A 27,972-nucleotide genomic window follows, 5' to 3' on the forward strand; every position below is an offset into this window, starting at 1 on the left:
AATAGGGCAATGTGTTTATTTCTTGCAGCAAATGAAAAAATATTCAAAAGCCATCAGTTGCTTTCTCAAAGCATGTGTTAGTGGAGGAGCTGTGGGACAGACAACGGCTGCCAGCCTCCGTGCGCTGCTCCATGCGAAGCCGTGTGCGCCCAGCTTGGGAGTGCTTGGAAAGCACCAGCCTGGCTCACCCCTGCTCCAGGGGTTTTATCCACTGGGTCTTAAAAACACTGAAATTGGCAGTGAATGGAGCAGTTTAAAGTAATGCAGTGAGATTTTATTAGAATAGCAAGGTGAAATTAGGGGTAGGAAAATGCACGCTGATCATCTAATAGTTCCTAATGAGGCGGTATGTGAAGTAATTCCCCAAGAGAAATGTAGGTTCCACATCTTGCAGTATTTCAGTATTGACTGGGAAATTACTAGAAGGTACCATGTAAAAGCCCGTTCTTGGCAAGGAGAACAGATTAAAAAACTGAGTATAGTGGGTGTATACTTTGGTCTAAGCAAGAAGAATTGATTAAATTTAGAAATTCCTTTTCTGCAGGACACTGTGCTGAAAGTTGTGTTACAGTCAGTTAGTAATTGACTGATCCACTTTTTGCTGACTATGAAGTTCATCTATCCCCAAAAACGTGTATGTTTTGTTTTGGAAATGCTGCATTTCAAACACCTCATATGAGTTGTGGTTTGGGTGTTTGCAATCCTTGGCAAGACAGTCTCTCCCATGATGGTTTGTGCTGTAAAAAATACAATCATACAAGATTTGTGGGACACAGTGAAGTACCAGGCACAAGGGACCTGAGTTACTGAACTTCTGCAGTGCCACAAGAGAGCTCCAGTACAGATTCAGACTAGCATTGAACTAGCTGGAAATAAAACAAGTTAATTCTTTTCAACAAATTAAATTGTTACAGTTCCATTTTTCCCACAGAAAGTATAAAAATTTGGGGAAAATAAGATTTTTATTAGAAAATTACAGTTGTCCAGGAACCGCACTTTGCACAGAGACAAACATAAAAAAATTAGTGTTTAAAGCTAAACCAATAGGAATTTCAGGGAAAAAAAGCTGCTCTTTGAACTTTCTCAGACTTTTGCTCTGGGCTCTAGTATAGTTTGAATCTCCAGAAGTCTTTCTGTAAATTACTACAGTTTCTGTCCCAAGAGCCACCTTGCAATATCTTTTTTTTTTTTTAAATAAGAGCTAATTAAAACAAATCTCTTCTGTCTGAAGGTGTCCTGGAGGCAGGATGCTTTGTGCTAGGCAGTGGTAGTGTCTGGGAGGAAAGGGAATGAAGGGGGTCAAAACCTGCTGGGTTTTGTCTTGCTAGATTCCCAAGCCAATAGTGGGTGCTGATGGCCTTGTTTGTAGTGCAGGTATCTGATGCATGCAGAGTTGACAGTTGTCCTTACTCACATTTGTACTAATTATGTTGTATGTTACACTGTTGTGTAGTTGCCCATGCTTTAATCCTAGCAGCCATAACAAAAATCTTCTGTGCTTCATTTAGCACTGAGGATCTGGCTAGACAGAGAAGTTAAGGAGCGAGCTTGCAGTGTACCCAGCATAAAAGTAACTCATTAGTGAGTCCACAGTCCCAGGAGCTCTCTTCTGCAACCTACTCTTCACTGGGTCTTGCTCGAGCTTTCCAAACTCCCCTCTCAGGAGAAGTGCTTTGAGACCTCATCACTTCATCCCTGTGGAGCAACCTGCAGGCATAAATCTTTGGGTTAGCTATCATTTTCTCATCTACTGAGAGATGCAGAAAACAGGAACCCCCTGCCCAGCCCATGTCAGGTGAGTGGGCTTTGGGCTCTGACTGCCCTGTGATTTCTTTATGCTCATGTTTCTCCACTCTGCCCAGATCAGTTGTGTTGCTCCAGCAAAGAACATAACATAACATAAAGGTCAGAAGCCAGCTCTTTCCTTTTTTCAGTTTTTCCTGGGACTGCCCCCAACCCAGCTGAATCCAGGCACTGCTTCATCAGTGGCTTTGGGGTGTTTCATATTTTGTCGTCAGCTCTGATCCACTTCTGCCAAAACCCTGTAGCTCCTTATTTCACAGTAATTGTGGATGTTATGTAGCCACAAAAAGCATGGTTTTGTGATCAGTTGATACTTGCCCTGTAATCTATGAGTGATGGAGGAATTCAGATGAAAGAAGTTCACCTTATACAATGCACCGTTATGTGTTGCAGGAGCATCTGACAGACCTGAAAGAAGATCTTGATAAGGATGAATGTAAACAGGAGCCTGAGGTTATTTATGAGACTAACTGCCACTGGGAAGGGTGCACAAAGGAATATGACACTCAGGAGCAGCTCGTCCATGTGAGTAATGGTTGGGAGGAAACCCCAGCGATAAATTTGGGTTTCTGTGCACTTGTCCTCATTTTTTATCACTAGCTGCTGTACAGCCAGAGCTCACCCTGGGAGCTACTAAAGGTGCAAATCAGAGATACGGTGTGTAAACACTGCCAAAGCAGGTCGCTGCTCCCCGAGGAGTTCAGCTGAAAGAAGGCTCTCATAGATTATGTGATATTGCTCCCTTCTCAGCTGCTGAGGCTGCACTTTCAGTCTCCCTTGTGCATGGCCCAATGACAGAAGGCTCAGTGCAGAAGACTGGATCAGAAAATGGGGAAAGGGGCTGAGCCCTTCTCTCTTCACTGGCCGTATTCACTGAGCCTTCCCACAGAGCTACACCAGCTATGGGTCAGGGATCATCCATGTTGCCCTCAGTCCTGGTCCAGGCTGGGAAAGTCTCTAATGCTGCTGTTAATGAGCTGTGCAGCTATATCACTTAGAGGCTGTTGACCTGCTCAGCTCATCCCTCCCACAGAAACAGAGCACTTTCAGACTTTGGAGATATGCTCTAGTGTCTGAAATACAGAAAGTGGGTTGATTTTCTAAATCTTGGGCAACAGGGCTTCCATAATCACAGTGATGTTCCCAAACCCATGTCAAAACTGCTCTCTGAAGGATCCCCAAACCAAGTCATTAATCAGATTTTCAGTTCTAATTAATTCCAAGAACCTTTTGTATGCTTTGCTTCCTCTGAGTATCTACCGTTTGGTTTCCTTTGGCATCTGGGGTCAACAAATTCCTCATCCTCAGGGAAGTGCCTGTGAAATCAGACATGATCTGTGCCTAAGCCCTATTTTGCTCCTAGCCCAATACCTCCCTAGTCCTTATTTTGGATCTATGGTGCAAGTCCCATTTCTTTGAAGCCAGCCCATATCTGCTGGGAATTCACCAGCCCAGCAACCCTGATGCTTGCAGCAGAGTTTTGGATTAAACACATTTTGCCTCAGGAGCTGCTACCTTTTCCTTTTCCTTCAGCCTTTAACTGCTTGTCTCAAACAGGCTCCCAGCTTGCCAGGGGCCACCCATGTGCAATTCACATGTAGCTCCCTTCCTGAGGGCTTGTGTTTGCTTTCACCATTTTTTATATATCTTCATTTTGGATACATTTAGATGCCTCCAAATTGGCATCAGTCACCATTTGCCCGTGTTCTGCACACAAACATTGTGCAGAGGGACTACACTCTAAATTACAATTTTGGGCACATGTTTTTCTTCCATCTAAGGCTAGTGCCTGCCTGCCTGTGCCAGAAGCCACTGGTTCAGTGCATCAAGTCCTTGAGTAGAGACAGATTTGGAAACGGTTTTCAAGGCCAATTGAGTGATCAGGTGCTTAATGGGTTGCACATTGCATAGTATGGGGCATTGCTTTTTTGGGGTTAAACCGCAGCAGCCCTGTCAGATGGGCTGGGCTCACATGTGTCCAGCAGTTTTTGTGTGTTTCCCTCTCAGATGTAAGAAAAACTAACTCTGCCCAGAGCAAAGTACAAAGCACCAGGCAGCTCAGCACAATTTCCAGAAAAAAACCCCAAAAATAAGCAAAGAAAAACATTTGATGAAATCTCCCAAGATTTTCCTAAATTTGGAAGGTTACAAAAATTGAGTCTTCTGTACTGTGATTACTAGCAACATGGGGTTGTGGATTTGGGATGCCCAAAATACACATGCAAATGAAATACAGATGTTGTGGGCCAGCTTCTGAGAAGGTGCCATCTCACCATGCATGGAAAAACTCTAGTTTGTGTGCAAAGTACCTGGGTGAGCAGGGTCTGTTCCCCATACACAGTGTGCTTGTGGGAGAAGTGCATGTCAACAGGGAGCAGCAGCAGTGATGACATATTTTTGCAAGCATTGCTGCTGCTCCCAACCTCAAAGGTCACACTCAATTTGAGAGAAGCCCAAGCAAAGCCTTCAGCCAGGTAGGGGCTAAGGAGCTGTAGCTGAAGTGGGGTGAGCTGTGCAACTCCTCCTACACCATGTGATGGGAAGCAGATGTTGCCTAGACAGGGAGTGAATAGTCCTGAATGGGGGCTACAGTTCCCTTTCTGTAAATGTTCTTCCTCTGGCTCAAACAAGACCAGAAGGGTAAGCCTGTGCTCTTCCACACTCCCAGCATTGCTGTGTGTAGTCTTGATTGCAAGTTAGACTCCCACACAAGCAGAGCCTGGAGACGTGTCTCCCCAGGCTGGCCTGGACATGGTTTAGCATGTCCATGGGTCTCTGGAGAGGTTCATCAGATTTCCACCATCTGAGGCTAAAATCTCACACCAATGCCACATTGTAAAAACAGAACTGTAGGCAGCAGAACTCTAAATCCATACAAAACCTCTCCCAAACCAAGGCTTCCCCAGTTCTCCCAGCACACAGCTTTGGCTCTCAGTGTTTGTGTGTGGTGCCCAAGAGACCAGCTGAGCCCCACACACCTCCTCTTGTCTCTGGGTAGAGCTGGGACCCCAGGCAGCAGGACCTTGACCCCAGGATTGTTCTGCAGTACACAGAACACTGAGACTGAGTTCAGCTGGAGCTGTGAACGCTGATGAATCTGTTGTAATGTACTTTTGTGTCCTCATGCTGCCTCACGGCCCCAAGAGAGTCTCATCCCTAGCTGCAACATGTGTGCCTGGCCTTGGCCTGGGGACGAAGGCGGGGGCTGGAAAAGATCTCAGCACAAAAAAAGCCAAAACCCAAAACCAAAGTGGTTTATTTTAGGATTTCCTGTCAGTGAATGTCTTCTGAAAACACAGGAGCGAGGACAGGCATTATTTTTGGCAATGAGACCCCATTCAGAGAGACAAGGCCGCCGCGGGAGCAGCGCTGCCGACGGGCTGGCCCCTGGCTCTGTTTATTTTCAGCAGGGCTTCATCTGCCCTTCACTGGGAAAAAACAGCCCACTTCTCCCTACCAGGGTGGATGAAGGCACCATTCTGGGTCTGGCTTTTCAACACTCCAGCACAGAGTTTTGTGGGCCTGAGCAATTAGCAGTAAATGAGCTCTCCCTGCTGCATAGCTCTTAGATGCTGTCATTTCCTGCCAGCCACCAGCTCTGGACGGCAGGTGGATGTCATCGGGCCAGCATATGGACTTAGATGCATAGGATCATTTAGGTTGGAAACAACCTTTAAGATTATTGAATCCAATCAAGGCTTGTCTCCTGTCCATCATCCTCCAGCAGCATCCCAGGAAGGGGTCTCAGGTGTGTAAATGCAGCACAGGAGGGTTCAGCAGAAACAAAAATTACTGTCATCCCTGTCAAGAGTGGCATCAAGCAGCTGGGGGCATGCTGAGAGGGCTCCCTGCTCCCAGAAGCTCCCATTGCTTTTGCAAACCTCTAATTTTTAGCCTGCTTTGTACCCAGTCTGCTGGGTGCTGCACACCTTTCTCAGCAGGACACACCAGACCACAGTGCTGGGTCCACATCCCTGTGGTGTCACCTGTGCACCTGGCACCCAGGTGCTGCAGTGCCTGACAAGCACTGGGGAGGGAACATCTGGCTTTTGGAGCACTGTGCATGATTCACTGGCATCAGCTCTTCAGGAGTGACCTGGTTTTCCTTTCTCTCCTACCAGCACATCAACAACGACCACATCCATGGAGAGAAGAAGGAGTTTGTGTGCCGCTGGCAGGACTGCACACGGGAGCAGAAGCCCTTCAAGGCCCAGTACATGTTGGTGGTGCACATGCGAAGGCACACAGGAGAGAAGCCACACAAGTGCACGGTGAGCTGGCAGGGGACATCTCACTTGGCAAGTGGGACACCAGGCTGGGGTGGTCACAGAAATGTGATGGCAGACATGGGCATGGCTTCAGGTAGGGCTCTACCAGGCCAGCCACTGGCAGCAGCTCAGAGCCAGTCCAGCTCTCTGTGTCTGGGTTACAGCTACTTGCAGGTTAGACCCTGGGGACAAGAGGACAAGAGGACAAGGAGTGTGGGTAGGATGTTAGTGGGCAAAACTGCATTTCTTTGGGAAGAACTATTTCAGAACTACCACAGAGATCCAAAGCAACTCAGGACACGTCACTTAAGGAGAAAATCCAGCCAATTTAGTTGCCTACATCCAAGAAAGAAATTCAGTAATGCCACACTGTGGGGAGTTGTCTAACCCTGGTTGTGTCTAACCTGGCATCACCCACTACAGCTGCTGGGAATGCAAGATTCCCTCACCCATGGACCAAAGCATACACACATGTCTCTTTCTAGCCTGGGAATCTAGGCCAACACCTCCTGCCTCTGCTCTCTTAATCCAGAGGTGAGGATAAGCCATAGGTGCTTAAACCCCAAAGAAGTGCTCAGTCTCCAGACCTTCTGCATACCAGCAGCACTGTGTCTAGGGTTAAACACTGCCTGAGGAAGTATGGGGTACTGTTTTGTATCTCAGTCCTCTGGGTGCAGGCTCACTGACCACATGGGAGAGCTGGGCTCTCCTTCCCCTTAGCCTCACGATATGAAATCCCATATGTGCCTTCACATTTGGAGCCTCTCACCACACTGCTTGCTGATGTGGGGCAGCCAAGGATGCCTGATGCAAGGCACAAGAGGGAAGTAAGGTTATGGAGTTCAGTGACTGTGGTCAGCTGTTGGGGGACATGTTCACAATCTCCCTCCTCATCTCCTCCAGCCTTTACTCCTCTTTTCCTCCCTGTCTTTTGATATCCTCTGCTCTCTGCCTTCTCCTCCCAATGGCATTTCATAGCTCCTCTGCGATCAGCATTACACTGTTCCTCTCCCCAGAGTCTTGGGGATGAGTCTCTTCCTGCTCAGCAAATGTCTGAGCCCTCCTCCCATATATTCCTCCTCCTCTGCTCCATTAGCCAATTCCAGCCCTGCTCACTCCCTGGCTCTGCCCCAGCTCCTGCTTACAAATATTAGGATATGTATGATTTGCCTGCTGCATGACTCCTTTATCAATCTTCCAGCCTTGTGTTCATTTAATTTAGAGCATAAGCTCCCCCGGGGCACAGGGCCATGTCCTTTGTTTTAATCTTCTAAAGCACTTTGCCCAGTCTAGTGCTTTACCAATCTTCCTTAAAAGTATCAAGAAATATTGATTGTTGGTGCATAAAAAGTGAGCACTGAGGGCAAGTCTAGCCTGCCCTTGTAGGCAGAGGGACTCAGGAGACAAAACCAGCAGTGGCTGAATCCTCTTTAGTGCTGTGGTGGAGCAGGAAAAAAACTGCTGCACAATCCTGCCCTTTTCAAGCCTCAGCTTTGTCACACTGGGGCAATGGCAAGGCTGTGTTTAAGTCTCAAGTCATCCTCTGCCTCCTGGAGAACTGCAGGCCCTCCATGTGCAGTATGTTGCATGTCCCCAAACTGGAGGAACACCATTTTCCAGTTGTCTGGGATAATGGCAGTTCTGCAGACGGTGCCCTTCTGTGGCACAGCATTCCTTGTCCAAGTCTGGCAGTGATTGTTCAAAGCAACAATGGTTTCAGACAAGTAAGTTTGTGGTGTGCATAAAGCTACAGATGAGCCCAGTTGCAGCCTGGGATTTGGTCAAGGATTATTTCAACAGATGACAGCTAGAACTCCCACTGGCATAATCAAATCCACACGTAAGTGTGGGAACAACTGCTTTGAACATGCACAGCCTGCTTTGCTGAGAAGCTTTTATTTGAAAATGTGGCCTCAGAACTTTTGCTCTTAATAACTGCATTTTTGTGTCAGTATCCAGCAAAACTAGATTGGATGCATGAGTTGTCTCATGCTGAGTTCCCTTTGTTTTCCAGCAAGAGGAATGATGTATTTCAATAACTGTAGAGACTTGACTTGTAAAGGATTGTTTGTGCAGGGCAAGAGAAGAAAGAGATATACTGTGCTACCTCAGAGCTGTGGCATGTTCTGTGGGACAAATGGGCTAATGAAAGTTGTCTGAGGAAGAAAAACTGGATCCATCCCGCCCTGACAAAGCTGTGGAAGGAATCAGCTCTTGCAGGATGCTCCTACTGGTCCTTGAAGAGATGTGAATAGCTCAAGAGCAGAGCAAATCTGCCTTATGTCTACCATCCCTATGCTAGACCTTAAAGGGGATCTTAAGTAAGCCTTTGCCTACAAAAATGTTGCATGGGATCAACCTGTACCTACATGCTTCATAGGTTTCATGGGCTGCATGTTTGCCTCCCTCCCTAGCAGTCCAGCAGTGCATGTGGAGCCCAAGGCAGCAGGTGCTGTTGCTATTGAATGCAGTGCCTGTGACCAGAGCTTTGGATGTGTAGAACCACTCAGCTGCCCATGGGAAAATCAGACACAGAGCATGACCTGTCCTGCTGTGGCTCCAGTTTTTTCACTGGCCAAGACTCAAGCAGAGCAATGTAAAGTCTTGTCACAACTGGACTGAACTTGTAGACATGTTTAAGTGATGTGACTAGAATACAGCACATACATTACAGCAGCAGGGGCTGCTTGTTGAAATTTAAAGGGTGTATTTTTGTATAGGAAGTACAGCCTAGACTTTTCAATGCTCCCAGCTGAACAGGCAGTGCAACATTTAGCTAGAATTTCCAAGGGAGCCTTGCATTTCTTAAAACCTCCCACTTGTTTTGTCAAAGAGCACTTTAGAGACTCCTTCATTGGAGGTGAAACCCTCCCATGCTGAGATGGGGCAGGTGCAGGGAGAAGCCTCCAGCCCAGCCAGAATGGAGGGTGGCAGGACTTTAATCACCCGAAGCCTCATCACGTCTCCCAAGCTGCTCCTTCTCATTGTGTGGGCAGCTGGTTTCCTTCCAGGAGGAAGGTTCCTGGCCTGTTTCATCATCCAAAAATCCATCTGTCTTCAAGATTGAGAGTCTTGTTTTTTAAACTGGTAATGTCAGACAGCCTGACCACAGCATCCTCCAAGAGTAAACCCAAGCTGTAATTTGGGAAACTTTAAAGCTTGCTAGATTTCTGTTTGTGTGTTAGCGAACTGTCTGCTCTTTCCAGTGTTGGTGCTAGTGAAGTTGCAAGGCTGGTCAGACTGTGGAGAAGCTGTCAGTTCCCTAGGTGGGAGGGGGGGGGGCCCTGTTTCCGAGTGTTTTAGATGCAGAGCGGTGGCAGGAGGGGCTAAGAGAGCTCTGGGAGGAGTGGAGGGGTGTTTAGCTCTGCTGGAAAAAAAGAGTCACTTGTTGAAATGTCAGGTGGGTACCCAACAAGGAGTAGCACCTCAAATATGACTCACTTCTGAAACTCTCAGCCTGCCTAGGGAAGCAAATTCTCCCAACAAAGTGGATGTTGTTCCCTAAAACACAAGCCCTTTAAAAAGAAGAAAAAAAAAAGAAAGAATGAGAAACAGATTGGAAGGGTTTAGGCAGGGGGAAAATCAAATTTTTCTGGTTAATTAATCACTCCTCATGCGGTTTTTTTATTTTAGTTTGAGGGTTGTTCCAAAGCCTATTCCCGCCTGGAGAACTTAAAGACACACCTGAGGTCCCACACTGGAGAAAAACCTTATGTCTGTGAACACGAAGGCTGCAATAAAGCCTTTTCCAATGCCTCGGACAGAGCCAAGCACCAGAACAGGACACATTCCAATGAGGTAAGCCTGGGCTCACCACAGCTCAACGGAGGGCTTTTTTTAAATTTTGCTGACAATAAACATACACTTTACACACTGGACGCATGTAAAAAGAAACCTACTGTAATGAGAGGTTTATCTTATTTTTTAATGGGATTTATTTTTGCTGGGAAGCCAGACCACATTAGCTTTATATTTATGAAAGCTGTGTTTGAAATCATAAACAGATGTTAAAGTATGCAAACTTTTTAATCGACTTTGGAAATGAAAACAAGCATTTTCCAAACATATAATTTTTAATAGCACAGATAGTATAGTACAGTTGTGCAAGTGGAGTTTAATATTACTGTGGAGCAGACATGCAGTAATATAACAGCTACCCTGGATCCTGATGCTCAGGAAATAATAGTCCCTCCATCATTTGATGTACAATGATAGAGCACAATGCAATGCTTTGTTAACCTTGGATAATTAAGACCCACTATTAGTAGTTGGGGAGCAGAGGAAATTGCCTTTATTGTAACGCATGTGATGGTCTGTTGCAATCAACCACAGCTGACGATTGAAATTTATATTACCACTAATTAGCTGACAGGGGAAGAAAAACAACACTCTAAAGTTCTAATAGTGTTTTCAGCCATGAAGAATTCAGTCTGTAGCCTAATTTGCAACAGTTAAATATCGACCATTGGAGAATGGAACACAGTTGTCACGGTTGACAGCCTTTTGAAGCGATGCTGTGTCTACAAAGGGCTTGTTGGGAGTATTTTTATCTCTGGCCTAGTATCAGTCAGTGATAACCAAAGCTCTGTAGGTTTCAGAGATTCTGTTTGAGTCAGAATGAGGACTCAAAATCTAGAAACCTCTTCCAGGCCGAAATGATGCTGAGATGGACTGGTGAATGACTAGGATCCCAGGGTTGTTTGAACTGGGTTGGGTATGAACCCAAACGTCAGGATTGTTCTCCACTAGCAAGACAAAGGTTAAAATTAACCCATATCCACACTTAAACTGGATAGTTTGGAGATGTTTTAAGTCTACACCAACCTTGAGGCCAGGAGGGACTAAAAAGGTAGGTTGCAGCCTCTTGTCTGCTCGGCATCCTGCATTCCCAGTAAGTGGTGTTTGACTACAGAATGTTTCTGTTAAAGCTTTTTCCCCAAAAGGTAGGCAATTATGATTTAATCTCACAATTTAGGTGTTGGAAATTGCTTGTTCTCCAGCCCTGGATGCTTTTTCTGCCTTCCTCCAGTGCTGGATCCATTGTCCCTTTCATTGTGGGATATTTCCACCTCTAATTTTGCAGTGTTAAGCCACTCTCCATGTTCTCAAACTGAAAAAATCAATCAGGCCACTGAAGATTTACATTTTTGCAACATTGTTTCCTGTCTTAAAGGAAATTTGCATCTCCCTTCGATTCCTAAGGATTCTCATGTGAATGGATCATGACTGCTGGTACAGCTCTCAGTGCTGGATACAGACTCACTCAGCCCAGTCTGTGCACACTGACAGTATGTGAGCGACTTTTTTGCCATAGATCACTTGAGCTCACATCCCTGGAGCTTTACCAGGAGCTTTGCTAGGCAGGGCAGTTTCCCATTTGAGCCAGCTAATGTCCCATGTGGAATTTTCATTTTGAATGTGTTAGTAAATGTAGTTTCTCCAATGGGTTCAGATTCTCGAGTGTTCCAGATCAGGAGCTGCATTGGATGTGGGATGACTCCTTGCTTATCTTAGCAGAGGTTGAACACACTTGAAAGTCAGATCATTTGGGTTCTCCTTGTGCAAGAAGGTGAGGCTGTAGGGCAGGAGCATCCAGCTCCATGTCTCTTGTGGACCCTGATCTAAATATGCTGACACTTGGCACAAGCTGCTTTCAAACACCACGAATCAAAGACTCAGATAACAGATAGGGATTTTATGCTCTGCAATTGCTTCTCCTAAAGGACACCTACCCCTTCTCTGGTGTAGGAGCAGTACAGCCACCAGCAGAGGATCTGTACCAGACCAGCTGGCCCTGCCAAGGAACTGGAAGGCACTGCCACTATCCAGACCATCTTACATGTTGCAGTCATGCTTATTCCTGAACTGCTGTTCAACCCTCCTTGATGCAGTACAGAAACACCCCAAGACTGTGGGAGATGTGTAGGCTGCATACAATGGCTCTCTGGGCCATATTTTTGACACCCTCTTTGTGAGGATCATATAACACAATCCTTTACACCAGCTGGTATCCCTCACAGCAAAGCTCCTCACACTGGGCAGCAGGCCCAGGCAAGGGTCCTGTGTCCAGCTGTGGCCATGACCACTGGCTTAGCAAACTGTACTGAGACCTTGGCTCACAAAACCACACAAATGCAAAGCAGAAGTTTGTGGCTGTGACTATTTCCCATTATCCATTGGTAACTCTATTGTGGTTCCTAGCTACCTTCTAAATATTTTCCTCTGCTTGCAGTGTTTACTTGGAATACACCAGTTTCAGAGTTAGTCATCCAAGTCTCCTCTAAGGGGGAAGTTCCAGGTTCCCTGTGTTTGTCACTATCATTGTGTGACAGGACGTAGGTGTATGGTCCAAACATGCTGAAGTTCAAGGCTGGAATGTGTTACCACACTGACTTTGGTTTGATTGTTGAAATGTCATACACACTACATTTTAAACTTTCAGTGACTGCTTGAATCCCTTCAGGGGATACCTTCAAAGTTACACCTGGAAAAAGGGCTTTCATCCTGTGACCACTCTCCAATGCATATACAGAGGAGTGCCTTGAGTTCATAGCCAGCCAAAGACTCAGAGTGACATTTTCAGCAACTCAAGCTGAACAAGGGTAAAACACATAAATCCAGTTCTGCTTTGTGTGGGGAGAGTTCTCCAGTTCTCCCACCCTCAGGAGTATTACCCCATATGTGCATGAGTGTGGGAGGGAGGCATCTGAGACATCTAGACTCTTGACTTCACTAGGGTGAAGATGTCACTAGATGTCAGAATCTGGATAACCCAGGGACAGATGAAGGCACACCAGTGAAACAGCAGTTGTGCTTAGCTCAGTTGCAAGGGCTATGGCCTGATGAAGAGGATGATTGAATCCCCTTAGGTGGAGCGTCTGCTGTCTAAGCAACAGTGATCATGTTACCCTAATTGCTGGGGTCTGAAAAATCAGAATGTTGAGCCTAAAGGATATTTATAAAAAAATCTTTGAGCTGTTCATATACAGGATTTTTTCAGCACATGTTGTGGGGATTCTGTTCTTTGTAATAAGGCTTAATAGCAATAGTAGTATTTCTATAATGCTTGTCCAAAAGGTTGCATGGTATTTTTAAACAAACTATTTTAATTTTTGTGCTTTGGTTTACACAGCTTTAAAATATATTTACCTCAGTGGGGTGTAACGTGGATTTAGCTGGTTTGAATGATGTGCCAAGATCAGTCAGGAAGCATGCTTTTGAATACATAACAGACTTTCAGTGTTTTTCATGTGATGATGCTGGCTTTCTGCAAAGAATATATACTCCTTTTTATTTTTTCACTTAAGTTCCTGGACAAAATTACAAAACAGATTTTTAAAAAAATTTAAGGAATGGTCATTTTGGGTAGCCTTCAAATAACATCTATCTGTTTTTTCTCATGGATCTATCCTATTGCATTGGTAGGAAAATACATAGAGTTGTTGTGGGACCAAAAGTGGAACTTGGGATGAATCCTGAGCTTCCAGTGCAGCAGCACCAGCTCAAACAACTGCAGTACTAATACAACTTAGGAATTGGAGACTCAGTAAAATAAAAATAGTTAAAAAAATAAAAGTCTCTGTTGCCGATTTCTGTTTTCAGAAGCATGGCTTCAGCCTTGTTTTCCTGTGGCAATCAATGATTCATGAATTCAGGATAGAGTGCTGTCGTGTGAAAAAAACATTGCATGCCTGTGGTTTGTTTTGCACAATAGCAGATTTCAAGGTGACAGGTGCTGGAGTGGTGTGATAGATTGAGTAGGGTGAATCCAGTCTGGCTTGAATTCACTGGACTTCCATCAGCCAAAAGGTTTCAGACATTTTCTTGGTGTAGACTCCACCTTAGCAGAGCGAATGTGTTATGCCCAGTCCGCTACATCACCTCCTTCCCATCCTTAATCAAGAAACATTCCTGTGGCCACCCGAGCAACTACATACATGGGAAAGTAATACTAGGAAAGTATTTTGTGAATTCTTAGCTGTCTTTTGATCCAGAAACTGAAAACAAGAAGTTTAGCCAACATGAAATGACAAGCCAAGTCTGTGTGGATCAGCAGCAGCCCATATATCACATCTTCCATATCTCAGTCTTTACAGAGTCCTGTGGAGCAGATGCTCCACATTTTGCTGCTGCCTGCTGCTATGCTCATTGTATTTTCTTGGCCCATACACTGTACCTGGAATATTTGGGCTTATTCTAAATATAACCCAAGATTTGTTTGTGTTGACAGAAGCCCTACGTGTGTAAAATCCCTGGCTGCACGAAGCGGTACACAGACCCCAGCTCCCTCAGGAAGCACGTCAAGACGGTGCACGGGCCCGATGCTCATGTCACAAAGAAGCAGCGCAATGACGTCCACCCGAGGCCACCTCCTCTCAAGGAAAATGGGGACAACGAGGCCAGCGCCAAGCAGAGCAGCAAGGTGTCAGAGGAGAGCTCCGAGGCCAACAGCACTACACGGAGCATGGAGGATTGCTTACAAGTCAAAACGATAAAAACAGAGAATTCTGTGGTAAGAGCAGTTGCTTTTGGCAGAAATGACGTGGTTCCTGATCTCTCTGATGCAGTAGGTGCATGAAGCATTTGTATTCCATTTACCTCTCTGGGCAGGTGCCCTTCAGCACTAGAGTTCAAGTCCAGAAATGAAGCTGCAGGTCAGGGCACAGTCCACTACATTTTGTACCTTCCTACCCAGCATCATAAATTCCTGCCCTTGTAGTCACGGGGGCCATGTGGTGCCCTTTGCTGAGGTTGGCATTCCTGTGCTGTGAAAGTGGGTAAAATCCAAGCGTGTTGTGGTCAAATGAGCTTTACCTACCTCACCAGTTTAAATTGAGCAACGACCACAGGGCACAGATTGATGAATGCTTCTTGAAGCAAAGGTCCTGGCCTAAGCAGTCCCTTTTCTTCTCCTCCCTGCACCCTTCACTCCTTTTCTTTGTAGTCTGCTGCTGTTTGATGAAGCCAGTGGGGATAAAACTAGCTGTTCTATTTTTGTTGAGTATCTTAAAGCAAGTTTGTCCACCATACACAGAAGCACAAAATCCCTGGGGTTGTCAGGGACCTCTTGAGATCATCTAGTCCCACCTCCCTGATCAGCCCAGGCTGGCTGGAGCAGATTCCTCAGGAGTACGAAATTCAATACATGACTCCCAGCTGCCATAGAAAATTGTAGAGAGGTCATGGGGCAGGGGAGTGAAATTAGGAATAAACTGTGGCCCACAGAGTACAGCCTGTCACTCAGCCATGATCAAGCTTTACAGCTTGAAGCACCTGAAGCAAAGACCATTTATTAGCTTTCTGTCTGTTACAGCAGCTCCACAATTGGCAGTAGCGTGGTCAGTGGTACTAAGGAGCTGTGTATAGTGGTGCTTTCAAACACATCAAACCTCTTCCACCCCATCCAGGATGGAGGAGGAGATGGAGGGTTGCAACACATGAATCACTTTTACCTTTTGATGTTTCTTTTCACTTCTTACCCAAAGTTCTGGTCTGTTGCACCAGAGTGGAACATGGTATGGTCTGGATACAGAAGAAAAGACCTTCACCTGCAAAGGAGTGTTCACATATTCCCCAGACTTCCCACTTGAGCTGAAAGGACTTTGAGCTCCAAAATATATATTTTCTTGATTTGAATCCAGGCTAAAAGATTGTTATTCCTGTGAAAAACATGCCCTGGAGCTACAAAGATTTTCTCAGAAGGGTTAGGGGATGTGTTGTTGGACAATTTACTAATGAGCAGCATGTTTCAGTTAAGAAAAAATTTAGTATTTACACATCCACAATGTCTCTAATTGACTAAAGAAACAGTTTCCTGTGATGAGGTTCTGTAATGTGTTACAAAAGCTGAGTGTGAGAACCACTGGACAGAATGACCTTTCTCCAATACTCTTCCTCCATGTGTTTTGTTGTTTTTTTCCTACGAAAACACTGACTCAATTACAGCTCCCCACCCTGCTTCTCCTGAAGGTATGGGCTTGTTTTCCTAGCACTCTGTGCTCCCAGGGCTCCAGCCAAGCCATCTCACTGGCAGCAGGGCCCTGGGTCATGTGTTACTCTTCACTGTCCCTCTCTAGCCCTGCGTATTTCCCTTGAGCACCTCTGACAGGTGGCATCTCGTCTGGTGGGCCCCATCCAGCTCCTGTTTCGTGGTTAAGGTCAGGGTGGTAGGAGGGGTGAGATGCTTAACTAGTTCCCATCATTCCCAGGCTCCTTGTTTTGACCCATATTTGTGTGTCACCCCAAACCCATGGAAACAGGTGGAAAGTCTCTTCTAGGAGCTTTTATTTGTGCCCCCAAAGAGGGAAGGCAGGGAAGGTGGGGTATGGGAGTGGGGGATATGTTGGTAATTTGTGCTATATTCTGCATTTCTCTCTTCCTCCTTTTACTATCCTGGTCCTTTATGTTAATGCTGTCTTTGTCCTAACAACCTGTTCTTTATTCCCACTTACCCTTCCTTACTCTACCTTCCTAAGGACAGTCGGTACTAAGGTGAGCAAAGAAATCCTTTGTATTAAAATAGCTGTATAAAATATGATCTCCTGCAGATCTCTGTCTCCATTTAACCCTCGCAGGGTGGAAGTGGAAGTATGTGGGGCAGTGGGGAGGGATAGGAGAAATTTGCTTGAGTGCAGAAAGGGGGAGGATGCAGTGCCCGAGGATTCCCTTTGCCACCTTTCTCCCAGCATCACAACTTGCCATTAAATATTGGAATTGCAATCTGTATTGCCTAGACTGAAGGGCAATCAGAGCCAGGCAACCCTGCCCATGGGGCGCTGCTGTGGAGTTAAGAACAACACTGCAGCACTCTGCATTCCCACCTTGGCCCAGGGCAGAGTACTTTGCCTTTTCAGCACTCCCATTTTTGGCTGGAGCATGGGCCTGGAGCAGAAAAGCCAGGCATCCTGTTTGGTAGCAGCAGCAGAGCAAGTTCAGACCATATAGTGTCTGCTCCAAATAAACTACTCAATGTGAGTAGTTTACATTCCTAATGTAAATAAAATAAATATTTATGGTGCTTATCTGCCTTATCTGCAAGTGGGAGTTTGCAAACAGTGAGCCAGGTTTTTATCTGGCGGGGAAGTTTGTCAGCTAACATAATTATATGTTAGGGTATTTTAAAGACAGAAATACGTTGTGTCTGAAATACTTAAGCCTTGATCCCATGTTAGATAAGCCAGTGTTTGCTGCAATATACCTTGCACAACCAGGTGACATGCTGCTTTTCTTCAAAAAACATCTGTCCTTCTTTTGGAGGAAGAGCACTTGGTTTCTCTCTATCTTGCAGTTGAATCACCATGGTTTTTCCAGCTGTGGGGTGCTGTCCCATCCTCCTCTCACAGGGGGGAGGCATCTGCCTTTTGGAAGAGCTGGGATCTTGCAGCAGGGAGGGGTAACAAGATGAGAGCCTAGGATAGGAGCTCTCCTAGCCTCCAGGACTAACACCGGGGATGTTTGGCTCCTGATTTCTTCCCAACCATGTTTTCACCTGCCCAACTCTTTTCCTCTTTTCCCTCCCCAAGATGTGTCAGTCCAGTCCTGGTGGCCAGTCGTCATGCAGCAGTGAGCCATCACCCCTTGGCAGCACCAACAACAATGACAGTGGAGTAGAAATGAACATGCACAGCGGGGGAAGTCTGGGAGATCTGACAGCATTGGATGACAACGCTCCTGTCGTGGACTCAACAGTGTCATCTGGTAACTCAGCAGTCAGCCTGCAGCTAAGGAAACACATGACGACGATGCAACGACTTGAACAGCTCAAGAAGGAGAAACTCAAGACAGTTAAGGATTCCTGCTCATGGGTGAGCCCAGCTCCACAAGCCAGAAACACCAAGCTGCCTCCCATCTCAGGAAATGGTAAGCCCTGGGCCTGGACCATGTCCTGTAGGAACATTTCAGAGTTTGACTCCGGTTTCATAACCAAGAGTCTGCCCTGGAGGAATGAGGATCATTCCTTATTGCCTCTGAGTCATGCTTTGATAGTTAAAGATGTCAGGTAAAATGGACAGCTTGGGTGTAAACACAGCCATCTGGTGATGTGCAAGAGAAGAAACCCAGGTGCTCAGTTCTACAGACCTATGAAGGGAGACAGGGCTTTTGGTGTCCTTGTTTCTGAGCTTGCCCAGAACCCAGACACAGCTGTCCCCATTGTCTCAGTTACAACCACAAGGCTGCTGGCATTTTTTCTAGCAGTAGGAGTTCCCCAAGGGCTAATGTGCTTCCTGGGAGACCACTGGAGCACAGCAGCAATCCAGATAAGACCTCTCTCCATAATTTTGCTCTGACAGAAGCCTTTTGTCACTCAGAAACTCCTGGCTATGAAGCCTCTAGCTTCAAATGCTTGTTTCCCACCGGCTGGTGATTCCTGGTAAAAGCATCTTTTTGAACCCTCTAGAGGTCCTCTAACTTTGCCAAGAAATCCAAAGGCATAGTGCCTGGGTGATACTAGATCTCAGAGCTTCTTGGGTTGCTCTTGGAAGAGCCTTTGAATGTCAACCTTTAGATTCTCGGGCTGCTCTTCCTGACTGCTGTGCATCTGTCCCAGAGAGTAGCTGTGGTTGTAGCTGTATGCTGTCCCTGTGGCACTGTTCACACCAGTCCTACCTTTGTCCTACTGAGGGAAGCCCATGTGGAGACATTTCCTCAGAAGCTGAGTATAAGGGGTGTACATGTTACAAACACTCTGGCAGGGACTTCTTAACTTCTCTCCCCAGACTTCTTGCTCCCTTTGCATGAACATAGAGCTAGAAATGAAACTTTGAATTCACTAGCAGCACATGAAACTCATCATTACTACTCATCATTAAGTATTTGGGGGTGGCTTTGTGGGTCTGTATTCTGGCACCTAGAACACCACAAAGTGAAATTTCTCAGCTAACTAAACCTTTTCCTTCCCTGCAACCTTTCCAGGCTCTGTTCTGGAAAACAGTGGTGGTTCTTCAGCTATGCTGCCTAACCCCAGAATAATGGAGCTGTCTGTCAACGAGGTTACAATGCTGAACCAGCTCAACGAGCGCCGTGACAGCACAACAAGCACCATCAGCTCTGCCTACACTGTCAGCCGCAGATCCTCAGGGATCTCCCCGTACTTCTCCAGCCGCCGTTCCAGCGAGGCTTCGCATCTCGGGCACCGCCCCAACAACACCAGCTCCGCCGACTCCTACGACCCCATTTCCACAGATGCCTCCCGCCGGTCGAGCGAGGCGAGCCAGTGCAGCGGGATGCCAGGTCTGCTGAACCTCACACCAGCTCAGCACTACAGGCTGAAAGCCAAGTACGCTGCTGCCACAGGGGGCCCTCCTCCAACCCCCCTGCCAAACATGGAGAGGATGACCCTGAAGAACAGGATCTCACTGATGGATGGACCAGACCCCACCTTGCCCTCCGTCCGCCTCCCACCGGGCCCCAGGCGTTGCAGCGATGGTAACACCTATGGCTACCCATCAGCTCCAGCATTTCCCCATGAGGTGCAGGGCAACTGCACGAGACGGGCAAGTGACCCTGTGAGGAGACCTCCTGGAGACCCCCAGGCTCTCCCACGAGTTCACCGCTTCAACAGTACCAACAGTGTGAACCCCTTCCATCCTCCACAGCCCACAGACAGGAGGAATTTTGGTCTCCAGAGCTATGGGCGCTCAGACGGGAGCCTGCCCCGGCACTCCTACTCACCCCGGCCCCTGAGCATCAGTGAAAACATCGCCATGGAAGCCATGTCCGGGGAGACAGACGTGCCCATTGGAGATGATGACATTATGCTGCCAGATGATGTGGTACAGTACATCAAATCCCAGAACAATGGAACAGTGGCTGAGAGCACTTCCATGGGGTACAGCAATGACATGCAGAACTTCCAAGGAAGTGGGAAGCTGCAGCCTCCAGCCTTGCCCAGTCAGCGCAGGATGGCGGTGGCTGAGGCAAGCATGAGCCACTTGGGACCCATGATGGCAGAGTGTTCCATGAGTTTTGATACTTCTTCAGACATGAATAAAAATAACATGCCTGTCCAGTGGAATGAAGTCAGCTCAGGCACAGTTGATATCATGTCCAATCAGTCGAAGCAGCAGTTTTCACAAGGGAACTTAGCGGTGGTCCAGCAGAAGCAGAACTTTGGTCAGTACCAGAACTACAACCAGCAGCAGATGCAGCTGCCAGACAACAGTATGAATGCAACTCAGCAGAGCTTTATGCAGAGAAACATGGGCATGGATGGGCAGAGGCTAAACTGCATGCAGCTGCGGCAGCAGCACATGAGCCTAGGTCCCAGCATGAACCCCGACATGGGCTTGCACTCCGGGTATAACCAACCACATCAGATGCTGAGCCCCAGTGCAGTCAGTGGCAACCCAAATCAGATCTCTCCTAATTGCAGCAACATGGCAGCAAAGTCTGGACCCCACCTTCACCCTCAGCAAATGGACATGGCAGCCAACCCTTCCTTGATGGTCAGGAGCAACAGTGAGCGCACAGCGCTGGGACAGGTCATGCACGAGCCAAGTCAGCAGAACTACTCATCTCAGCCAAGCCACCTGAACTTCCCTGTGGCTCAGGAGACCTTTTCTCAGCCCATCATGACCTCCAGTCAGCCCAGTTTTGAGCCTCAGCAGAGCGTGGTGGGTTCAGCTGCGCAGGCATATCCACCTGGCATGATCCAGCCTCATCCTCCACCAGAGCCAAACCCGGGCAGCAGACCCCGAGGGGTCCGCACCGCCCAGCAGCTGGGCTACATGAGAACTGCCCATCCTGCAAACACCATCAGCTCTGGCCAGGAGACAGCGGAGGCCATGCACAAAAGAACCAGTGACATGTTGCTGGCACCAGCCCAGCAGTGTGCGGACGGCACGAGAGACAACAGCTTGATGTACTATTATGGCCAAATCCACATGTATGAGCAGAACAACGGCTTCGACAACCACGCGGACTGTCGGGTCAGGCAGCAGCAGTGCACACAGAACAGCAAGCCAGCCACTCTGCCTTCCCCAGGAACAAACCAGGTGTCCAGCACAGTGGACTCTCAAGGTCTTGAGCCGCCCCAGATAGATTTTGATGCCATCATGGACGATGGGGACCATTCAAGCCTGATGTCAGGAACCCTGAGCCCCAGCATCCTGCAGAACCTCTCCCAGAACTCCTCTCGCCTGACGACTCCACGAAACTCTCTGACACTGCCCACCATACCTGCGGGGATAAGCAATATGGCAATAGGTGATATGAGCTCCATGCTAACCACGCTGGCAGAAGAGAGTAAATTTCTAAACATGATGTCGTAACGGTAAAGCACAAGGCCTTGGTGCTATCCAAGGGGCTCTGCGTGAAGCAGTTGTATGAATGTGCTTTTGAAAAATAATCTGTTTCAATAGAGTAGGGTTTTTTATAAGTGTTAAATACATTAAAGGATTTCAAAGTGAAAATTTTAAAAAGTCTGTGTACAGAATTATGTAAACTTTATGCAGGCAGTTCAGTACCACAAGGGTGCACCTCTAGTATTATTTTTTTGGCTTGGTTTCCTGGAGCACTGAACGGTATCACCACCAAGCTAAGAGACAGCATGAGGGTGGTTAGAGATGAAACCCTCTCTTCTGGGAAGCCCTGTAAATAGCCCTCCCCATCATTTTTCCGTTAGTTACATTTGCAAAAATACTCGGTTTCAACCCACCCCAGAAAGAAATGGGAGGATGCATTTTTGGTTAGAATAAAAGCCATACGATGTATTCTGCTCTGATGAGAGTAGGCTTTAGTGATGTCTCCAAACAAGCCCTCTGGCAGCAGTATTGTTTTATACCGTAAATACCTTTGTACCTTGCAAAGAGCAACGTTTCCAAATGGCTTCTCAGCAAAGTGCCTTACCATGCTTTCTTGTTAAGTAGCCAAGGCCTCTCTTCCTTTAAAAATCAAATATAGTGTATTGTCAGAAGCGTATATAAAATGTACATTTATAAAAACATAGTGGTGTTTCTGAGAAAACATTGGAAAGACACATTGATGAGACACATAAAAGGTGAATGCACACTTTGATCAGATGTGTTTACAACGTGGTTTATATCATGTGCATAGTGGAGCAGAGGTCTGGGAACAGCAATCACTGGGAAATAATCCCCTGTGGCAGGAAGGCTCTGGCATGCAGACTGACACACATGCATAACTTTGCACCTTCTGAACACAGTGACTTTCTGCCAGTGCCCCACATGCATCTTTAATGTCAGAGTGCTGGAGCACACATTACTGGATCCCTGTGCAGCTTTGCAGCAGCTTTGCTCTCTGGTGGGTTTTCCATGCTGAGGTGTTCACATAAACAAGTGATGGTGATGGAGAGACTTTTACTTTCGTTCCAGCCCAGTGTGCACTGTGGCAGCTCTGGGGGAGCAGGTTAATCTGCCAGGGCTCATCTGTGTGATGTGCTCAGTGCAGGGTTCTGTCTGGGCTTCATGTGCACAACAGGTGCCTTGCTGCACTGATATGAGGCCAAGCATAAGCCAAAATGCCCTGCCCCACAAGCAGGCTCATTGGCATGCACCCAGTGTTAGCTTAACATGTCCCACAGCATGAAAAAACTGCTGTATCCAAAAAATATACCAGGGTCAACCTGAGTTGTTCATTTGAGTAGCAGACTGCACCTGCAGCCTGCAGCACCTGCACCAGCAGACTGCACCTGCAGCACTAAACATGTGTATAGTCTCAAAACAGGAATTTGGGTCAGAATAGTAGCTTGGTCAGTGAGAATCTCTTGGAACCATCATTGGGGAAGAGATGGGAGGAGCAGGGCCTCCTGAAGTCAAATTCTCCACCAGAATATAACTGCTCATAAAATAGTGATCAGCTGTTTCCAGGACAGTCCCACCTGCCAGTAAGTTGATCTTTGTTGTATTATTTATTTTTGCTGTCATTAGACAAAAGGGTAGAAGCAGTGGGGTGCATGTACTTGGGAGGAGGCCTTGCTTAACTTCAGACTGCGTTGGACAAGGACAACTTCTCTCATCCTGCTCTCATAGCCTCAAATACTTTGTACCCCATATGTTGAAGGGCAGGGAACAAGTGTGACATCCCCCCCAGGTTTTTACAGCTGGACTGAGTAAGCATCTGTAGAGCTTCACTCTTTCCTTGCCATCTCCCTGTCATATCAGTGTCATGTTCTCATTTGCACCTACTCTGTCCCCTGCACAGGACCAGGACAGCTCTATAAAGGTGTTTTCTGGTGTCTTTGCTTTCCTTTTGCACAAACTGATGACAGGATCACTCTTCCCAGTATCACCAGGGGCTGACATGAAAATGCCACGTGCTACCTCCAGGCAAACTCTGTGATATCAGGTAGCAGGAGCTGTGCTTGGCAGTGGTGGATCAGGACAGCTTTGCTGTCAGGTATCCCTGGGTATGGCTGGTGCAGGGAGGTGCTGCTCAGCATCCTGCAGTCTCATCATCCTCATCCCAAAGGCAGAGGGTGCTCTCAGCCCTGCCCTTCACCCCTCCATGATTCCTGCTGATGTCCAGGGTGCATGAGGACAGGGGAGCAAAGCAAGGTGCCTGGCTGTTTATTTGTGTCTCCTGTGAAAGTTGTGTTTAAAGGGATTGTTTTATAGTCTGCTGTATATATTCTCCTGCAGTTACTGACCTTGCCCTTGCCTTCGCATTTATGAAAAGAGGGCAGTACATGTTTTTAGGACATTGTATGTTGTCCTGGACGCTTGGAGTACAACTGGGCACCCCTTATGCTGAGATGGACCAGGCTTTCATGTGTCCTTTGATTGCTAATGACTTTTTTAACAGCTGCATAGGGCAGCAGTGGCTCCTGAGTCCCTCCTCACAGATATCTCATTAGCAAACGTTCAAATACAGAAGCAAAACCAAATCTCCAATGACTTGAGATTTTTTTGGACTTTCCAGTGGTGGTCTTCCTTCATTTACTGAAAAAGTATTATAATAATCTTTCCAGCACTGTATATATTATGTATAGAAGACATCATTACTAAAAGTACTGTAGGTGAATTGTTCTGTCAAATTTATATCCTAAGAACATTTTTAGCTGTTTTCTACATCATAAGAATGGAGGTAACATGCTGAACCTGTATATAAACCTTTTGTACATTAAAAAGTAATTTTTTTTTTCATAATTCATTGTGTCTGTTGTTATTTCTTTTTATTAACAAATGGTGGCTGGTCTTGGTCTGTTGTTAGCACACCAACACTGTTAGTTGGACTCTGGTGGTGCTTAGGAAGAGTTGGTGAGGAGCTGGTAGGGCATGTATGTGATACAGCACAGATGTGGAATGGTCTTGCCTTGAAGAACTTCCACTTAAGAGTGAGATGGAGGTGGCAGAAAGAGAGGCAGCAAGGCCAGTGTGTGCTGCAAGCACAGTTCTGCTGCCCAGGTGTCTTTCACTGCCTCTTGGCAGAGGTGATTTGAAGGACAGTGGCAGTGCAGCAGGGATGGTACAGGAGAGGAGATCAGAGCAAGGACTGGGCAAATTTGTCAACCAGAAGATTTATGATAAAAATGGCTTGTTGACTGACTTGGTCATTGTCCAAAAGGAGACAGAAATAGGACAGATTAGCAGAGCTGCGATGGGCCATGACAATGGCAAATTGAATATTGGGTTTGGAGAAAGGAGAAATTAATCTGTGCATTATGTATGTGATGGGAAGCAATTATTGGGTGAGCAACTGATAGATACATCAGCTGTGACTAGTTAGTGTCTCATCCAGCTCCTTGATGAGAAAGATTTAATTTGGCTGCAGCAAGAGTTAGCTCAGCTACTCAAGAGACTGACTTTCCACTTGTTTTTGTAGAGGTGGGTTGGTGTGCACAGGGTTAGAGCCTTAAGGGAGGGTGAGGAGGCTCACAGGTGATCCTCGTGGGCTCAGCAATGAGTTTGGAATGAAAACTGCTGAGCAAAGCAGCTGGCCAGTGAATCACTGAATTACACTTGCTGCACATGAACCAGCAGTTTCATGCAGAAGCAACTGCAGGGGATGGACTCCTCTTCCTCTCTGTAGGATCCCTCCTGAGCTGATTGGTAGAATCAGGTACATATGGGACAAACCCTCACCCTGTCTTCAGGATCCCTATTTGAACCTTCCAGGTTCCTTCAAAGTCCATGGCAAGAGATTAGCACATGTGAAATTAATCTTTCCTGTCTTAGACACATGGAATGGAGTGGAGTTTTCCTCTGAAAGACATGCGTCACTCTCCCCATTTATTACAGAGAGACCCCCAAGTAGGCAGCTTAGATGCCTTCTCCAGTGGGGCAAGGTGAATCCCATACTCCTGTGGATCTCTTACACCAATCTGGTCACCCTCAGCATGATCTGAGGCTGAGTCAGTGGAGATGTTAGTGATCCTGTTAGCCTGTTACTTATTGAATAAATATCACACCCCTCAGTACTGTCCAAGAACTACAGAAATCACAATAAAAATGCAGACATTTCATTAAAAGGAAATTGTTCAGATCTTTTCTCTTGACAAAAGCTTTTGGAGACTCAGATCAGCTCCTACTGCTTTTCTACTTCAAACACTTAAAGTAGGTTTCTAATCTAGATCAAATGATGCTTTTAGCTGGGGTTTCTCTTCAGAGTTCAATCAGGGCACACCTCTGCCAGTGTGAGAACATATTTATTACTTAAACTGGGCTAAGATTTCCTAGGAGCCCACCTGAGGTCATGTACCAGCATGTGCATTTTTACTGCTTTACCATCCTGGAATAAACAAGGAACGAAAGGCTTACTGCTCCAATTGTAAGCAGGTAATAACCCTTCTGCAGCAAATGTTGTTTATAAGCCAGAGCTTGGAGTTTATACTACTGTGGCAGCTGCATAATATTCAATTAACCTTCTTTTTAATCAATCATATCCCTTATGAAAACAAACCATCCTAACAGGTCTGATTCTGATCTTCTTTGGTGAGTGTTAACCTCACTCCACTTCCAAAACCAGTGGGAGCACAGGAAAAGTAAGATCCCACTCTGGGTAAAACCATCACAGCTCTTTAATATTGCACTAATATCTCAGGTTTTCCTGGAGGGGAGAAAAAAGCCCATAAAAGCTACTGTTGCTGGATCTGATTGCACTTACAGAGTACAGAGTCATTCCCACAGCTCTTTATTGCAGTGGTCTCTGTAGGGATGACATAGGGGCTCTTGTTCTTTACGAGCTGTTGGATCTGCTTGGAAGCGCATACGTGTGGTAAACAAATGGTGTGTTTTATATTATTGGAAGGACAATTTATGACCAACCAAGGCCTCTTGCAGACAGCCATTTAACTTGTAAGTAAAATGACCTAACACTTAAGAAATTTAGAAGCTACAAAACAACCCGTGTTGTGCCCAGTACACTTATTTCTCTTTGATTTATGCTTCATGTAAAACTTGAAATGGCCATATTAAATATGTTCGGCGTAAAAAAAAAAAAGAAGAACAATGCAATGTTTTCACGTATGCTGAGGGTTTGTGACTACTGTAGCTTCCTCCAACTGCACCAGCACTTCTGATTCATAACATGGGTCCCTTTGCCTCCCTTATTTCCATTTTCCCCACACTGACCTGTCAGGCAGATATGTAGAGGGCATGGTGGCATGCCTGCTGTCACCTTTGGAAGAGCTGCTGCACACAATACAGTGCACTTGCTGGAAACATCTCTCCAAGTGTTGATGGCTTACCAAAGAGCAAACTCTATGGCTGATACCTTTGCCTGTCAGAGGCTGTTTTACCATCCCACCTTTACCATCATGTGTAGGGTGGGTATCAGCAGGCAGCTGATAAAAGGTGTAGCAAAACACCACAAAAGGCAGCTTCTGCACCAAAAAACAGGGAATAGGACTACAAAAATATGTGATCTACATTCCTCTGCCCAGCCTTAACTCTTACTCAGTGCAGCCCAGGATAGTCTTCATAGAAAAAAGATGTGTAAGGAAGCACTTTGAAGTAGAAGCTTGGTCTGATGCTCTGAATGTCTTCTAAAGGACTCTCTCTTTCCTTTTCTCCATTCACTGTACAGAAAGAGTACAGATGAAGACAACCTTCACAAATGTCCCCCCTCTCCCCTGCCACTATCCCTTTTCTGTTCCTCTTTGGGAAGGACCCTGGAGTGCTCTGCCCATACAAACATCTTCTCTGCCAGGCTTTGACAGACATTTTTTGACTCAGGACTATGAGGAACAGCTTTCCTTACACCTGTGGAGTGAATCATGCAGAAGAAGAGCACACATTTCACAGCTGGATGTTGGCCAAAGCACCAAGATCTGTGTTCCAGAGTGGTGGTATTGGTTAAAATAGATCAAATGAAATGAGGACAGCAGCAGGGAAGGAAGCAAAACTCTGGACAAAGCTGAGCTAATTTTCTTCATGGCTTTGTGTCCCCCAGTGTGTCTTCCACTTGGAAAATTCCATGGGCCATGAGGTGTAACTGGCTGTGACAAAAACAAAACAAAGAAGTGATGCTTATGAGGGTGTAAGAGAGATCTGTTTTTGAAGAATTTCGGTCTGTAAAGCTTCACATAAAGGACTTCTGGAACAAAGGAACCACTTTTAGCTTTGTTACCTTTTTTGCCCACTACTCTTTTGACCAGCTGAGCAAGCAGCCATGGCCTGGGAAGGTGCTGTGACCAGAGAGCCTCAGCCACCTGCTGCTCCATGGGAATGGCCGTGGCAGGGACAGAAGCCGAGGAACGCAGCTGGGAAGGATTTGCAGCAGGTTTGGAAAGGCACTGCAGCCCCAGGCCTGGAGTCTGTAGGTGGGCTGCCCCACCCTTTGGCAGCACCAGCATCCTGCCCTTGGCTGAGAGCTCAGAGCAAAGGAACTCCCAGGCTCTGCGGCTCAGCCAAGCTGCAAGAAACAAACGTGCTTCTGCCTTTCTGCCACTGTTGCTGTACAGCACCAACCTGGAAATCTCCAGGTGGCTTCACTGGGCCCCTTC

The 27,972-nt window shown here is 46.6% G+C and overlaps 1 protein-coding gene across 1 annotated transcript in view; it reads left to right on the forward strand.

The window, feature by feature from the left end:
• Positions 1-24,170, forward strand: part of GLI2 (GLI family zinc finger 2) — a 187,534-nt gene extending 163,364 nt beyond the window's left edge. The window contains exons 9-14 of the mRNA XM_036387227.2: positions 2,197-2,328; positions 5,925-6,074; positions 9,705-9,869; positions 14,302-14,583; positions 17,594-17,930; positions 18,984-24,170. Of these exons, the coding sequence (XP_036243120.1) occupies positions 2,197-2,328; positions 5,925-6,074; positions 9,705-9,869; positions 14,302-14,583; positions 17,594-17,930; positions 18,984-21,340 (3,423 nt within the window). The 3' untranslated portion in view covers positions 21,341-24,170. The remainder of the gene's footprint in view (positions 1-2,196; positions 2,329-5,924; positions 6,075-9,704; positions 9,870-14,301; positions 14,584-17,593; positions 17,931-18,983) is intronic.
• The last annotated feature ends 3,802 nt before the right edge of the window (positions 24,171-27,972 follow it).

The sequence above is a fragment of the Molothrus ater genome, chromosome 7 (genome assembly GCF_012460135.2).
Source record: "Molothrus ater isolate BHLD 08-10-18 breed brown headed cowbird chromosome 7, BPBGC_Mater_1.1, whole genome shotgun sequence".
In the NCBI taxonomy this organism is placed as follows: Eukaryota; Metazoa; Chordata; class Aves; order Passeriformes; family Icteridae; genus Molothrus; species Molothrus ater.